Source organism: Centroberyx affinis, unplaced genomic scaffold (genome assembly GCF_046629955.1).
Source record: "Centroberyx affinis isolate AG114_WGS23_722 - 3 ecotype Tasmania unplaced genomic scaffold, CSIRO-AGI_Caff_v1 ptg003913l_1, whole genome shotgun sequence".
NCBI lineage: Eukaryota > Metazoa > Chordata > Actinopteri > Beryciformes > Berycidae > Centroberyx > Centroberyx affinis.
Genome location: NW_027281747.1, coordinates 15385 through 30096, shown reverse-complemented (window position 1 = coordinate 30096; position 14712 = coordinate 15385). Strand labels below are relative to the sequence as shown.

The 14712-nt window shown below is 39.8% G+C and overlaps 2 protein-coding genes across 3 annotated transcripts in view; one reads left to right on the top strand and one right to left on the bottom strand.

Annotated features, from left to right (window-relative positions):
* Positions 1 to 14712, bottom strand: part of LOC139663083 (dedicator of cytokinesis protein 3-like) — a gene marked incomplete at its 5' end in the record, with an annotated part of 72051 nt that overhangs the window by 43215 nt on the left and 14124 nt on the right. The gene's annotated exons all lie outside the window — the stretch shown is intronic.
* On the top strand, positions 4752 to 13485 carry LOC139663086 (butyrophilin-like protein 10). 2 transcript variants are annotated; one of them, XM_071541622.1, is made up of 6 exons: positions 4752 to 5133; positions 8742 to 9080; positions 10593 to 10643; positions 12031 to 12312; positions 12505 to 12639; positions 13131 to 13485. In XM_071541622.1, exons 1-6 carry the CDS (start codon positions 5016 to 5018, stop codon positions 13214 to 13216), a joined length of 1011 nt encoding a protein of 336 aa, XP_071397723.1. In that variant the 5' UTR covers positions 4752 to 5015; the 3' UTR covers positions 13217 to 13485. The 2 variants fall into 2 exon arrangements, with proteins under 2 accessions (XP_071397723.1, XP_071397724.1); XM_071541623.1 differs by lacking the exon at positions 10593 to 10643.

The window sequence follows — 14712 nt, the reverse complement described above, 5'->3', positions numbered from 1 at the left end:
TATTTATTTAGTTTATTTGGTTTGTAAATCGGATATTTTCTAGTGGTACACTGTTCTGTTAAGAAAAAGAAAATAGCATCTTTCTCGATTAGTAACTGGAACATTCAGGGCTTATCCTCTTCAACTTTTGGTTTGAAATCAGCAAACCCCGAATTTGTAAATAGTATTAAAAATATTGATATAATCATTTTGAATGAAACTTGGAATCAAAACCATATCCAAACTAATTGCCCAAACAATTATATAGAACTTACTATACCCTCTGTAAAACACGACCATATTAAGAACGGCAGAGATTCAGGTGGTCTACTACTATGGTACAAAGGAGAATATAAAGATCGCATCTCACCAGTTAAAAAAGGAAAAAAACACATTTGGATTAAGATTGATTCAAGTATTCTGGAAAACAACAGAGACGTTTATCTATATGCAATCTACATTCCACCCTCAAACTCCCCCTACTATGCAAAAGAGGTTTTTGAGGAACTCCAAAAAGAAATGTCCTTTTTCCAAAGTTTAGGATCAATCTTAATATGTGGTGATCTTAATGCCAGAACTGGTAGAGAGCCAGACTTCCTTAACTTTGAAGGAAACAAACATATATTCAGACATTCCCCTTTGTATCACACTTACAAAAATACACAAAGACAAAGTTATGACAGTGTGGTAAACTGGGTCTGTACATTGTTAACGGCAGAATCAGAGGAGACTCTCTGGGCAGACTCACACACTGCTCTGTGTTAGGTAGTAGTGTTGTAGATTATGCCATTACTGATATTGAACCACAATATATAAATGCATTTCTAGTATTACCACAACTGCCCTTATTGGACCATAACCAAATAACCTTATTTCTGAAAAAGTCATTGTCACCCACTGTCAATCCAAACCCAGAGCCAAAGCGCTTCCTCTGCCGAGGAAATATAAATGGACAGAAGAGAGCACTGCTGCCTATACCGCTGCACTAGAGTGTGATCAAGTTCACAACATGCTGGATACTTTTCTGAACACCCAGTATCAGCCTGACAGGGAAAACATAAATTTGGCCACACATCACTTAAACAGTATATTTATCCAATTGGCAAAAGAATCTAAATTAAAAATATCGCAAAGTAAAAAATCCAGCATAAAACCAAAAGACCGATGGTTTGACAGAGAATGTGCTTTATCCAGACAAAACCTAAGAAAACTGTCAAACAGAAAACACAGGAACCCAAATGACCCAGTGGGGCAGCTCCTCCATATGAAAAAATTACATTATATGGAAGGAGAACTCAACAAAACTGAAAAAGCTATCAATGATAATACCTTTTGGAATTTATGGAAAAGCATTAACTGAAACCCACGTACAGAGACCAACCCAATTCAAAACAGCAATATCTGGAAAAATTACTTTGATGACCTTTATAAAAATCCAGAATATCATGGTTTGAATCCCAGTCAAGTCTTAATGACAGACAAACTCAAAGAACTAGAAAGGGCAGTGAAAGATAACCAATGTGCCCTTGACTACCCCATCGCTATTAAAGAACTACAGCAAAAACTCAAAACCTTTAAAAGTGGCAAAGCCTGCGGTATAGACAGCATTAGCTCAGAGATGCTGAAACACAGTAATCTCAAACTTCAAAAGCACTTTAACCTGGTGCTGACAACGGGATATTACCCCACAATTTGGAATAAAGGTCTTATTTCTCCCATATTTAAAAATGGAGACAAGTACAACCCCAGCAATTACAGAGGCATCTGTGTTAACAGCAACCTCAGTAAACTCTTCTGTAGCATCCTAAACTCCAGATTAATAGCATATCTCACCGATCACAGTGTCCTGTCTAAAAGCCAGATTGGCTCCTTACCCAACCATCAAACATCAGACCACATCTACACTCTACACACACTTATCCAAAACCATGTTCACAAAAAACACAAAGGGAAGATATTTGCATGTTTTGTAGATCTAAAAAAGGCTTTTGATACAATTTGGCATAATGGATTCTTTTTCCAACTCATGCAATGCGGAATTGGTGGTAAAATATATGACCTAATCAAATCCAAATATTCTGACAACCAGTGCTGTGTAAAAATTGGAAACAAAAGAACAGAGTTCTTCAAACAAGGAAGAGGGGTGCATCAGGACTGCAACCTATCTCCCCTATTCAACATCAATAAATTGGCCACAATTCTCGAACAGTCCCCAAGCCCTGGATTAGATCTACAAGGCAAAGAAATTAAGTTCCTCATGTATGCAGATGACCTGGTTATACTATCCCAAACAGAACATGGCTTACAGCAGAACCTCTCATTGCTGGAGACCTTCTGTCAAAACTGGGCATTGGACATCAACCTCGACAAAACTAAGATTATGGTATTTAAAAAAAAAAAGGCCAGATCACAGGAATCCAAACACAGTTTCACTGTGAGAGGGACCACACTTCAGCATACAATGGAATACAATTATTTGGGCATAATCATCAGTGCATCTGGCAGCTTTGACAAAGCAATAAATTCCCTGGCAGATAAGGCACGCAGAGCCTACTATAGCATTAGAAGTTCGCTAAATAAATTCAATCCTCCTATTAAAATTTGGCTAAAACTATTTAACAATGTAATTCAGCCCATTCTTATGTATGGAAGTGAAGTGTGGGGCCCTCTAATAAACCAGAGGCACACCTCATGGGACACAACACCCACAGAAAAAATTCAGCTTCAATTCTTTAAGGAAATCCTCAAGGTCCACAGAAACTGTCCAAACCATGCATGTAGAGCAGAGCTGGGAAACTTCCCTCTCTCTCTCCACATGATAAAAAGATCAATTAAATTCCAGGTTCACTTGGCACAAGCTGATCCTGATTCATATCACCACAGAGCCTTTATAAGTAACAGCCCCTGCCCAGGGACAGACGCTCTGAGAAACATCAGAGAAACCTGCTACCTCAAAATCCAAGACCTCCATCATCTCTCTAAAACTAATCTGAAAACAATAGACAAGGAAAACAAAATTATTTACATTGACAATTAGAAAAATGAAACAAAATCAATCAACAAATTAGAATGCTATCGTTTATTGAATAGAGAATATTCTCTAGCACAGTATCTGGTAAGCGTAAAAAAACCCAAACAGAGACGCACATTAACAATGTACAGACTCAGCGACCATCAGCTAGAGATTGAAAAAGGTCGTCATAAGAAGGAATGGAAGCCCAGAGAACTGAGAGTCTGTCAACACTGTTCATCAGGAGAAAAAGAAACTGAGCTCCATTTTCTCCTCTTCTGCCCCCTGTACCAGACTGTCAGAGGCCTTCCTGCAGCAGATTAAAGCAGTAAACTCATCATCAGGGAAAAACATGTGATGAACTGATGAAACTCTGTGTAGGAGAAGAACCACAATTTACATACTTAGCCGCAAAATATGTAACACCCTACCATGATATTAGAGAAAGAATGAATGTTAATTAGAAGTTCTTCAATATTCTAACACTATGTAGTTACATTTCACATTTATGACCATTGTTAGTAGAACTAAGAGAGAGAGAGAGAGAGAGAGAGAGAGAGAAAAGGTGGGCAGAGAGAGAGAGAGAGAGAGAGAGAGAGAAAAGGTGGGCAGAGAGAGAGTGAAAAGGTAGGCAGAGAGAGAGTGAAAAGGTGGGCAGAGAGAGAGTGAAAAGGTAGGCAGAGAGAGAGAGAAAAGGTGGGCAGAGAGAGAGTGAAAAGGTGGGCAGAGAGAGAGAGAGTGAAAAGGTAGGCAGAGAGAGAGTGAAAAGGTAGGCAGAGAGAGAGTGAAAAGGTGGGCAGAGAGAGAGTGAAAAGGTGGGCAGAGAGAGAGAGAGAGTGAAAAGGTAGGCAGAGAGAGAGTGAAAAGGTGGGCAGAGAGAGGGGAAAAAATGGTGAGAAAAGGGCAGAGAGAGAGAGAGAGAATCTGCGATACTGTATTCCTCATTATTCTGTGCAATCTTTATTATTTATTCTTTGTATTAATTATTAGGCATGCTCAGAGGCAAGTGCGTTCCATTTCAAATATTCTGCTCCCCCTCAGACCAGGGGGCCAGTTGCACAAAACACCTTAAGTTAAGATTTTTAAAAGCCTTTCATCCTTAAAGCTAAGGAGAAATTAACATTAAGTGTCATACTTAAGGAGAAAACTTAAGCTGTTTTGTGCAACCGGCCCCCATCAGAAACTAAGCAGACGTATAGCGCACAGCGCTAGGGCTCCGGGTGCTACTACCTTTTTTTTTCTTCTTTTTTTTTTCCTCCGGGTGCTACTACGTATTAAGTGACCCAGTGTGTGATACATCCATGGTCTGATCAATTTTGTATGGTAAATTTCATATCCATAAATGTAAGGTAACGAAAGTTACCCCCAATTTCATTAGATTTTTGTGTGAATTTAATGAATATATTAAGACCCTTAAACATATAAACACTAAAAAAAAGTAATAAAACTCTCAAATTGTATGGTGAACTCTTTAAAGAGGAATAATATGTTTCTTTTTTATTTTTTTATCATAATTTTATATTAATGAAGTTTATTTATCCCAACTGTTTTTTTTTGTTTTTGGATGAATAATTGATATTATTAATTTATTTGTTATTTAAAATCACATTCTTGGTTTTTTGTATACTTCTATGCTGAGCACAGGTCTGCATTATTTGTATATTTGAATGTTTTTTCAATAAAGATTGAAAAAAAAAAAAAAAAAAATCCATGGTCTGATCAAGTTGAGGGGAGGGCGTGTTAAATCCAACGAAGGGTTGCTGTGATTTCAGCTTGCGGAACAAAACCCACAGCACTAGTCAGATAGTTTTGAATACAATAGACCGGACCTTAAAGCACAAGCTTGGCATTGGGATACATCCGTGCGTCGTAAAAGTGCCAAAGATAGTGACTGTGTCTACGTGTTTTTTTCCCCGGGACATTAGGGGGTAATCGTGGTACCGTTAGCTAACTTAGGTAGTTAGCTAGGTTAGCTGCGTAGAACTAGCGTTAACTGCTAACGTTAATAAAGCACTATCAAGAAGTCATGTACGGTGCAGTAATGAAATTGTTGGCGCTCGTTGACTTGGCATCGCAAGTAGCAAAGCCTCCTTTTCTGATGTGGGTGATATTCGGTTTTCTATTCACTTTTGCTGATGCACAAGGTAAGCTAATGTTTGCTAGCTAATGTTTGCTAATGTTTGTTAGCCTTAGCTGGTTTGATCCCTGTCAGTCGCACATCTCTCAGATGAAGAGAGTAAATGCCTTGTCTCCCTAAAGCATGTTAAGGCTCAGGTGATCGTAGCTTTCTTCTTACAAAGCCTCTTTAGTTTGTGAGGTGTTTCTGAAAAGCAGCTTAACTTAAGCATCTCTTAAACATGATGGTAGATAATGACAGCAGCTCTAAAAGGCTAAGTTAGTCTTCAGCTGGAAGAAAATACTCCACCATGTCACCTGCAGGACTCACTGCAAAGTTTAACTTGTTATTTTAAGGTTTATTAGGCTATGTTTTTAGGTTATTTTATGTTGTCTCACTTGTTTTCATCTCATTTATTTTATTTTGTTATTAGGCCTATATTTTTCCCACTAATGAGTGCAGTATACAATGCATGTGTTATGAAATGGAGAGGGGGAAGCTGAAATATAAATTGATATTTCTCCTCTCCTCACCCTTGCCCTTGCCAGGGCAGCGATGTTGTGATAACATCTGAGTAATGTGCTGTGGAAATTGACAGCTCTCTTGTTCAGAGAGCATATTATAAGACTTGTCACTCCTAAAGCTGAGCCTAGTTGGTATTTTTTTCTAAAGGGCAAGTATGTCCAGCAGCAGAAAAAACATTCAAAGCATACATTAACAGTAAACCCATGAACACATGCAAGAGATAACAGTTTGCTGTCAGCTCTCTGCAGCCCTGTTTTAATGATGTAGTCTCTGTGATGACTCTAAGCGCATATAATTGTTTCTGTTCAGTTGTAATGATTTTGTTTAGTATTTGATGTATCTGCACAATATCTCAGAACTTACAGTTAGATTAATCAGCTGTTAAGAATCCAAGTCAGCAAACATTTCAGCATCTTTCAAATGAACAGCACACAGCGGCTTTAAGATACACTTGGCTAAGTGCTGCTTGGAGAAGTAAGTCATGACCGAACCTTCATAGGATCACACTTAAAAACACTCTTTATCTCTAAAAGAGACTGTTATTGGCCCAGCTCAAGACCAAATGTACTTTATGCCTCCCCAACCAAAATGGATTCTCCGTTTTGATCGTGGAGTTGCCAGCTGAATGGTAAAGCAGATAGCTGGATGTTTGTTTGTTTTTATTTATTTATTTATTTTGCCATGAAAGGTCAAGTTGGTGGCATCTGGTGCATTCGGATGGCTTTATTCTCTGCTGTGTTGAAACTAAATTCTCAGGCCTGTTGAATGTGGGTGCCCATTTCTCCTGGCAAGTGTATACTGGACACTCGGTAGACAGAGGTTTTGTGGTAAAGGAGCACATGACACAGATGGCTGTTGTACTTTCATACAGTTAGTGTCGCTGTAATGTAGATTAGGCTAATGTCAGAGGTTTTAGTTTTGGACTGTAATATTATATACATAAACAGACATAATAAACACGGCCTGTGTACCTGCATTTCACACAACTGTTAAGTAATGAACAAACATGCTCAATGAATCCCCCCCCCCCCCCCTTTAAGCTTCCTCAGTGTTTCCATGTCCAGCTCTATTCCCTTCCAGCTCTCAGTATCCATCTATGCACTTTTGTCTGTTTCAGTGTCTCTTTCTGTCTCTCCATGTTTTTATCTGTTTCTGACTCTTCCTGTCTCAGTCTCTCTGTGTTCTCGCTGTCTGTCCTTCCCCATGGATCTCTCCATGTCTCTCCATCTGTCCTCCTTCCCCTGCCTCTCCATGTGTCATGGTCTCTCCTAGCTTCCCCAGCTCTGGTATCTCTTGTCTTGTACAAATCTGTCTGACCTAGTGTTTCCTGTCTGCCTGGGCTCTTCACCTTCTAAAAAACAAAAGGTAATTTATTGACCTGCATTTAATAAAATCATAAGTTGAATCAAATAGGCTCGCTCATATTTGACACATTATGCTAAATATTGACATTTAACAAGTAAAATATACATATTTTTACAAAATATAAATCTGACAGACCTTAGAATTTAGGCGATATACTGTATATTTCGGGTAAAACTTTATTTCGGGGGGGTGAATGAGGCTGACATAACACTGTCATAACTATGTCATGACAACTGACATGAACATGAATTAGACATTATGAACTGTCATTAAGTGTCATTCGGTTGATAATGTCACTTTCAATGCAGAGACATCTACAACAGTGTCAACTTTGCATTGAAAGTGACATTATGACCGAATGACAATGACAACAGTCGTAAACATTCATAAAGTCTAATAACAGTCTAATAATTGTTCATGTCAGTTGACATGACATGGTTATGACAGTGTTGTCAGCCTTATTCACGCCCTTATTTTGTTTTCCTTTTTGATGGCATCGTTTTTTTACTGCATGAGCGAGGAATGCCAGTGTTGAGCCATGCTTTCTTGAATCTCTGACATAATGTACTCATTTGCATGACCAGCGTCATGTTTTACTATGTTTTTTTTTTTTAATAAAAATTGATCATCATTCATTAGTTATTCAGCCTTTCAGAGAAATAGACTGGCATCAACAACACACACTCAAACCCTCTCAAATTTTGCCTCTCCCAGCTCTCTCTTGTCTCACACACACACACACACACACACACACACACACACACACACACACACACACACACACCACAGTCTCTCTCTCTCACTCTCTCTCTGTATATACATTAACACTCAGTCTGTTTCTCTTCTCCCAAATGGCGCACCACACACACACCCACAGCTCTATAGTAAATGGAAAAACATAACGCAGACTGACCTCGCCGTGTGCAAGCCAAGCCCCTCTTACGAAGAATGCTTCATGACACAACTAGTCCATACCCGGGGATGCGCGTGCCACAACTCCGCACAGAGTTGCCAAAAATGTGCATAAACAGCGTAAATTTGGGAAAATGAAAAAATCAGCTTCATCAGTCCCTGCCTATGCCAATGCTCAATACCCATGTGCAGTTTCAGATTGATTGGCCAACCCATTGAGGAGCAAAATGGATGCAGACAGACAGACAGACGGACAGACATAGTTTTCCTCATTTTATAGTAGAATACTGTGATGCATCACAACAGGGGAAACTTTGATGGCATAAGGATTGCTTTGCTTTTCTGGGACATGGGCTTGCAAGCCAGCAGTTTTGTGGATAGCGTCCATAATGTTACTAGATACCTCCATACTAACATTAAATAAGCCGGCCACTTTTTTGGGGTGAAACAAAAGTTAACAAGCATTGATTTTTCAAGTTCCATTTTAAGAAAAGAGGAACTGAAATGATTCGATCCACCTCTATCCTTGTAAAACAGCAACCCATGATGTGCTTTTTCTCATGCTAACAATCATTTTGTCACAGTAGTGTCCTTTTTTTCTTTGTTTTTTTCAAGTGGTGGAATCTCATTTTGGAATGAAGCTCTACAAATGTTTGTCTATTCACTGCACTGAGCACTTTCTTTGCCCATCTTGCACTCTGGGTGGGCATGGTTCAATAAATACCATGATTTCATTTTTTAAGGCTTTTGGTTTCTGTGAAAGAATATTTGAGTCCATGTACCAAAATTCCTTTTTGTTAGGAGGAGACACTAATGTATGCTGTTGTCTTCCAGGGTCTGTGCCGGATTTGAGAACTGTGCTCGCCAAAGAAGGGGAACCAGCCATTTTACCCTGTTTACATCCCACCGGAATGAACCTCGAGGGAGAGACCTTCGATTTGAAGAGAGGAGATCAGGAAGTGTTCTTTCATGACAGTGACGGATCCCACTACAATAACGGCCGTTCAGGTCAAGATAAGCAGTTCAAAGGACGAGTCTGGCATTTTCCTAAAGAACTGAAGAACGGCAACGCATCCCTGCTTTTCAATAACCCGAAGGTGTCTGATACAGGAAATTATTCCTGTATTTTTCCCAAGCCGAACAAACAGACATTCTACATTTGGTTCCGTGTCTGTAAGTGGTTTTAATATTTAATAATTCATATTTATTATTATTTGTGATCACAGTATCTAATAATACTTGGGTATCATGTTAGCCCTACTAACACTCCTGCAGAGAGGAGGACAACTGAAGCTGTTTAGATCTCCTATCAGGCTTTACAGGCCTTGGTTCTTATGTTACAACTCTGTGATGAATAACTTTAAGGGGAAATGCTGCTCAATTTAAGAAATCAGATGTCTTATTATTATGTCCTGTTAATTTGAACATGAACAGTTATTTACCAAAACGACTCCAATCTGTGAGTTCACACCAACAGAGTCAGAAGCTGCTCCTTTGACAGTGATAGTAGACTGGCTGTGTGGGGTCAGGGACTGTTTGTCTCAAGTTTACATCCAAAATAATAGGGATGGGACAATATGCTTATCTCACAAAATGATTCAATATGTGATATGGGGTTCACGATTTGATACAAGCATGATAAGATGTATGAACAAAGTCTGTGCAGAATTATCTTATAGTAAATCTTTCTAGTAATGGCATTGGCTTGCTAAAACGTAAACAACAATTTTAAAATCTCATTACAAAATGCAAATAATATAATCTGGATGGAGAGCGTGCGAAACTGTGATGGTCAAGCATCTCATTTGTGATTGTTACAGCAGCATAAAATTTAGCTAATATCACGATTCGTTTTTCTGCCCCACGATATACGATTTGTCACATTTTTGTATTGCAATATATTGAATTTCGATATATTGTCCCATCCCTACAAAATAAGGTTCATATTATAGTACTGCTGTCACTTGCTATGGGAGTGGTGAAGTTTCCAAAATACAGACCCACTTGTCTGTGGGAATATGAATAACATCTGAATTGTTAAGTTGGTGGTATTCCCCTTTTTAAGGATGAGGGTGAGAACTGCTTTGTGCATGCAGATGGCTAGCATCAGGGCTGATATTGGTTCGTTCTGGTTTGGGTGTGGATGGGTTCTGTTCCTCCACCCTGCTAACACGTTGTAACCTGCTATGAAGTCCTGACATGTTTTTTTTTTTATTTCTGTAAGTCATAAACTCTTCTTGTCCTTTTCTTTCAATATAACCAAAGCTATAAGTGAGAGTCAAACCTCCTGCTGCTTGCCTGGAAGGTCCCACATGTCTCCTCTTGGCTGTGGGAGCTGAGCTTACCGCTTCCTGCTTACTAATCTGCCACTGTTATCAAATCAGGTGACTAACGAAACCGCTGCCACTGTGCTCTTTGCTGCATGCTCATCCCCTCCTGTCACTGTGTTTGTCTGTCGAAAGCTGAATCCTAATGATTCGATGTCAGACCAGGCTAGGATGTGGATATGAAATCTGTGGACTGGCATGTTGTCCCGCTCAGTTTCAAATGGGAAAAGAAAGCTTTCCACTCGTTACTGGGCTAAAAAGTTTCAACTTTTGTTGGTAAAAAAAAACATTTGGGCAAATTTATGATATCATACAAGCACTAGCACACTAAACACTGATCTTCTGATTTGCCTTTTAGACCCCGACCCTCAGCGCTCTACCTTAAAAGACATGTCAGGTCAAAGGCAGGGTGAGTCCTTACCACAGTTTTCATTGATTTCACTGATCTCTACATCTGCAATGTGCATGTTGCAGTTTTGTTTGTAATTATGCAGCATAGTTCACTGCCGTGCATAGACTGAAGGTCCCTGATGTCAAGCCTCCTCTTGTCTACAGCCAGTGCATACCTGCAAGGTGTTATGGCAGTTTAACAGAAAGCAAATGGGGTCTATAGTGCAGGTCCAGTTAGGTGTCTGTAGGCAAAGGCTGGCTGTTTGTACTCTTTCATTCCTGCCATATATTGCAAATTTAGAGGTCGGTGAAATAATCTTAATTACTGAAATTTGGTTGACACTTATACAAAGAGAGATATGAATGATATGAGATATGAATCAAAATAGACTGTGTGTATAGGCAATGAATGGTAATATTAACTTGGAAAGATGGGCTCAAAATTATCCTAAATGTTACCTTTACTGGCAGTGAGGGTTCTACATGACAACAAACATGTTTGTGGAAATGTGGTTTCCCTACAGTTGCCTCATTCACAGCTTTTGACATATCTGGGGGTCAGTTGCTGAGAAGCACAACTTATTCAATAAGCCAGCATCATTTTTTTTCAGCTATAAAACTGAAGATGTTTTTGAAATTAATGGTCAACCTGCCCACCTTTCTGATATTGAATTTGGACAAATCACCCACTGCTATAGACAAAGCTAGAAACCAGGAGATCAAAATGCTCACCACAACCCAAATTTACTAACATTAGGCTGGTGTTAATTTCCTACTTACTGTGTAGCCTACCAAAATATATTGGCAAATTCAACCAATCATATGTGCTGACTGTATGATATCATAAACATAAGACGGTCCACAGGAATTTGCAGAACTTTGTGATTAACAATACTTGAATGTGTATTTTTCAGCAGTTAAGTCTGAGTGACTGCAGGGCAGTTTGCAGAATTGTTGTTGCTTATTCATGGGCAACAAACAAAAATGAAGATTTCAAGTCAAATGATAAGAGTGATCATTTGGTTTTTGACAGGTGCGTTGATTAGACTGTTCATTGTAATGACATTGGTGTCAGTGTTTTAAAGGGTAAGAGAGTTTGTGATAAAGTGTGGTAATTGGTCAGCAATCCCAACGCTTACCTGAAGATTAATTGTTCATTTGTCACAAATTCCTGGAAGGACTGTCAAAATGTTTCAAACAGCATGGCCATCAAACAGTGCTAGGATGTGTAGTTAATGCTGACATTATGCTTATCTCTCTAATTCTGTCTCTCTTTTTCTCTCTCTGAAACACATTTTATTGCTCTGTAACATAAAGGGAAGGGATATTTAAATACAAAAACATCTCCTCATATTTCCAGTGCTGTTACTGTCCTTTGTAAGCTATTGTTTATACTGCATACACAGATGCGGCTCCCCAACCACGCACCGCGATAGTTGATCGGGTTGAGAAGGGAGTGCTGCTGAAGTGTTCGACTCGAGGAGCCTCTCCGCAGCCTGAGCTGGAGTGGCGGGACAGCGATGGAAATGTCGTCCCTGCTGAAAAGCCAAAGATCTCCAGAGACAGTGAGGGCCGCTACAACATTGAACTCTACGCTGTCGTGACCAAGACTAAGACCAACGACTTCCGCTGCATCGCTAAGCAGACGAGCATCGGCCATATGATTCATGATGACATCCATGTTCCTGGTGAGATTCCTCTGTGGTGTTTAATGAAGGGCTCTTCATGCCTAGTCTTTTTAGTTTTATTTTAGTAATTTCAGTTTTAATCGATTCGTAACGAATGGAGAACTTTGTGTTCATGCTGAGCCTTGTGTGCTGTACTTGTCATACAATTGCATTCTGGGTGTTGAATTTGCTGCCTTTTATAATGTGTTTCAGATCAAATGTTCCATGACGACGAGTGGCGTGTTTGGTTGGCCGGAGTGCTTGGATGTGTTATTGGAGTTGCAATTCTTGCCGTACCTCTAGCCGTGCTTCTAGCTGCGAAGTGCATCAAAATAATCTGGAAGAAAGGTAAGCTTAAACAGTGGATTGGTATCAACATAACTCATCCGTAATGTATGGACAGCAACATAACTGATGCTCACATGTCCGTCCACAGTTGTTTTTGTCACTTCTGATATTGACCATTCTGTTGGTGTTTGCATCCATTACAAAAACCTACTGAGACTACTTTATCTGTGAGGCCGATGGCTCTTTTACTGATTGATTACATTAACAAGAAATATAACAAAGTAACCTCACAGCTCTAAGTATTATTCACTTACATGTTTATTCAGTGGTGTCAGTGCAAACGTGAGGGAGTGGATTTTGTACCAGACTACTGACATACTTACTAAAATAAACATGGTTAGATGCATGACACTGGCACTGCAAGCTAACTTTTCATCTAATTGATACTTAAGTTAGTGTTTGATGGTTCACATGCTACATTGTGCAGCCTGCATTGTATCATGATTTAAGGTCTAATTTTCCGTAATGTAACTTTCGTTTCATGTCTACAGATTCATCCCGACAGAGATGTCACTTCTGTACAGACGGCAATCCTGCAGCGGAGCCACTTACAGAAGAAACACAAACCCAAGCCTAGTCAGTATGCAAAGAAAGATGTAAGGTGCTGGGTCGTATAGTCTCAGACCGCTAGACGTAAGCCAAAAATGAAAACAGCCACGACCCCGATTTATTGGCAGCTTTGGGTTGTGTCTCAAAGGGTCTTAGCAGCATTTTTCAGACACCAATAAGCCTTCCGACTGCCATGAGCAGCTTTCTGTGCTGTGAAAAGAGAATTTGAAAAAGCCAACTTTCTTATGCAATGTGCAGTCTATGTTGTTACGATGTGTCACACTATATCGCAAAGTCAGAAACTACGATATGCTGTCACGTATGATTATTGGCTTAGTAGCTGAGAGGCTAACCTTCCATGGCTTGGAGTAGTCTGTGCTTTTAGATCCCAGTTCTGTCGAAGATTCTTTTTATGTGAAATCGTCTCCTAGCCTACGGGCCTGCAAGACTGTTCTTCATTACGAGTAGCTGTAAGTGTAACTTCCACTGCCTTGGCGTGTCCTTACACAAAGAAGATATAAAAAACACAGGCACCGGCAGGCTCTCGTGACCACAACGGCCAATGAGATCTCAACTCGACTGGCTCAATCACAAAATGTCTCTCACCCTTAATTCCCGCTGAAGAGTAGGGGTGGGAATCACAGAGTAACTCACGATACGATACTATCACGATACGTTGCCCACGATAACGATGGTATCACGATACAGCGATTCTGCAATACTCGATATATTGCAAGACAATTCATCTACGATACATCACGATATCTGTGTAACTGAAGAAGAAAAAATACCCCTAAAAAGGCAAAAAGCAGGAACTGTGGTGCCCAGGGGATTCCTCAAATTTTTGAGTAGCCAGCCAGATGGGAAAAGTAGCCGGCTAAGGGATGTTTGCAGTGGCAAAATGCCCCCAATTTTACATGGTCATAACACCTGCATACTGGCTTTAACAAACCTCCTAAAACAGAAGTCCCTCTAATCTTTCCCTTTTCCTCCCTTTACTTCTCCCATTTATATTTTGAACATTGGCAAAATGGAGTCAGTGGGACTTGGTTAAACTTGGGTGGTAACATCAAAGGCCAGGAATTTCTTTAGGAGCGTTACATGAAGCCCCTAAAATGATCTCCTCAGCTAATGCCTTGTATTTAGCGTTACACAGTAGTTTCAGCTGTAACGCTTCAGTTGAGTCCGTCGTTACCATGGCAACCGTTCGCTGAGCGATCAGAGGTTCAGCAGAGATCGCTATTATTTTGAAACCTCTATGAAACTCACAACTCTCCTTGCAATTTCACACGCAGTTCGGTTATTAAGGAGAGTGACAACCGCATTCTATAACCAAACTCACTTCCTGAAAAAATCAGGTACTGACTACCCAATTTGACAGCGGTTTCAGTTAGTAGTGTGAACCAGAACGGGACTGGACAACTGGTTGTTACGTGGCGCGACACTCGTTATGTTACGTAACATTATCATCCTTAATTTGAAAGAGACAAACTGAAAATACAGGCAGTGGTAAACGTTACTATG

Excerpts from the sequence above, each read along its gene's own strand:
- LOC139663086 (XM_071541622.1), top strand. The coding sequence starts at position 5,016 with ATGTACGGTGCAGTAATGAAATTGTTGGCGCTCGTTGACTTGGCATCG. Across the intron at positions 9,081-10,592 it reads CTACATTTGGTTCCGTGTCT|ACCCCGACCCTCAGCGCTCT; the intron begins GTAAGTGGTTTT and ends TTTGCCTTTTAG. Across the intron at positions 12,640-13,130 it reads CAAAATAATCTGGAAGAAAG|ATTCATCCCGACAGAGATGT; the intron begins GTAAGCTTAAAC and ends TCATGTCTACAG.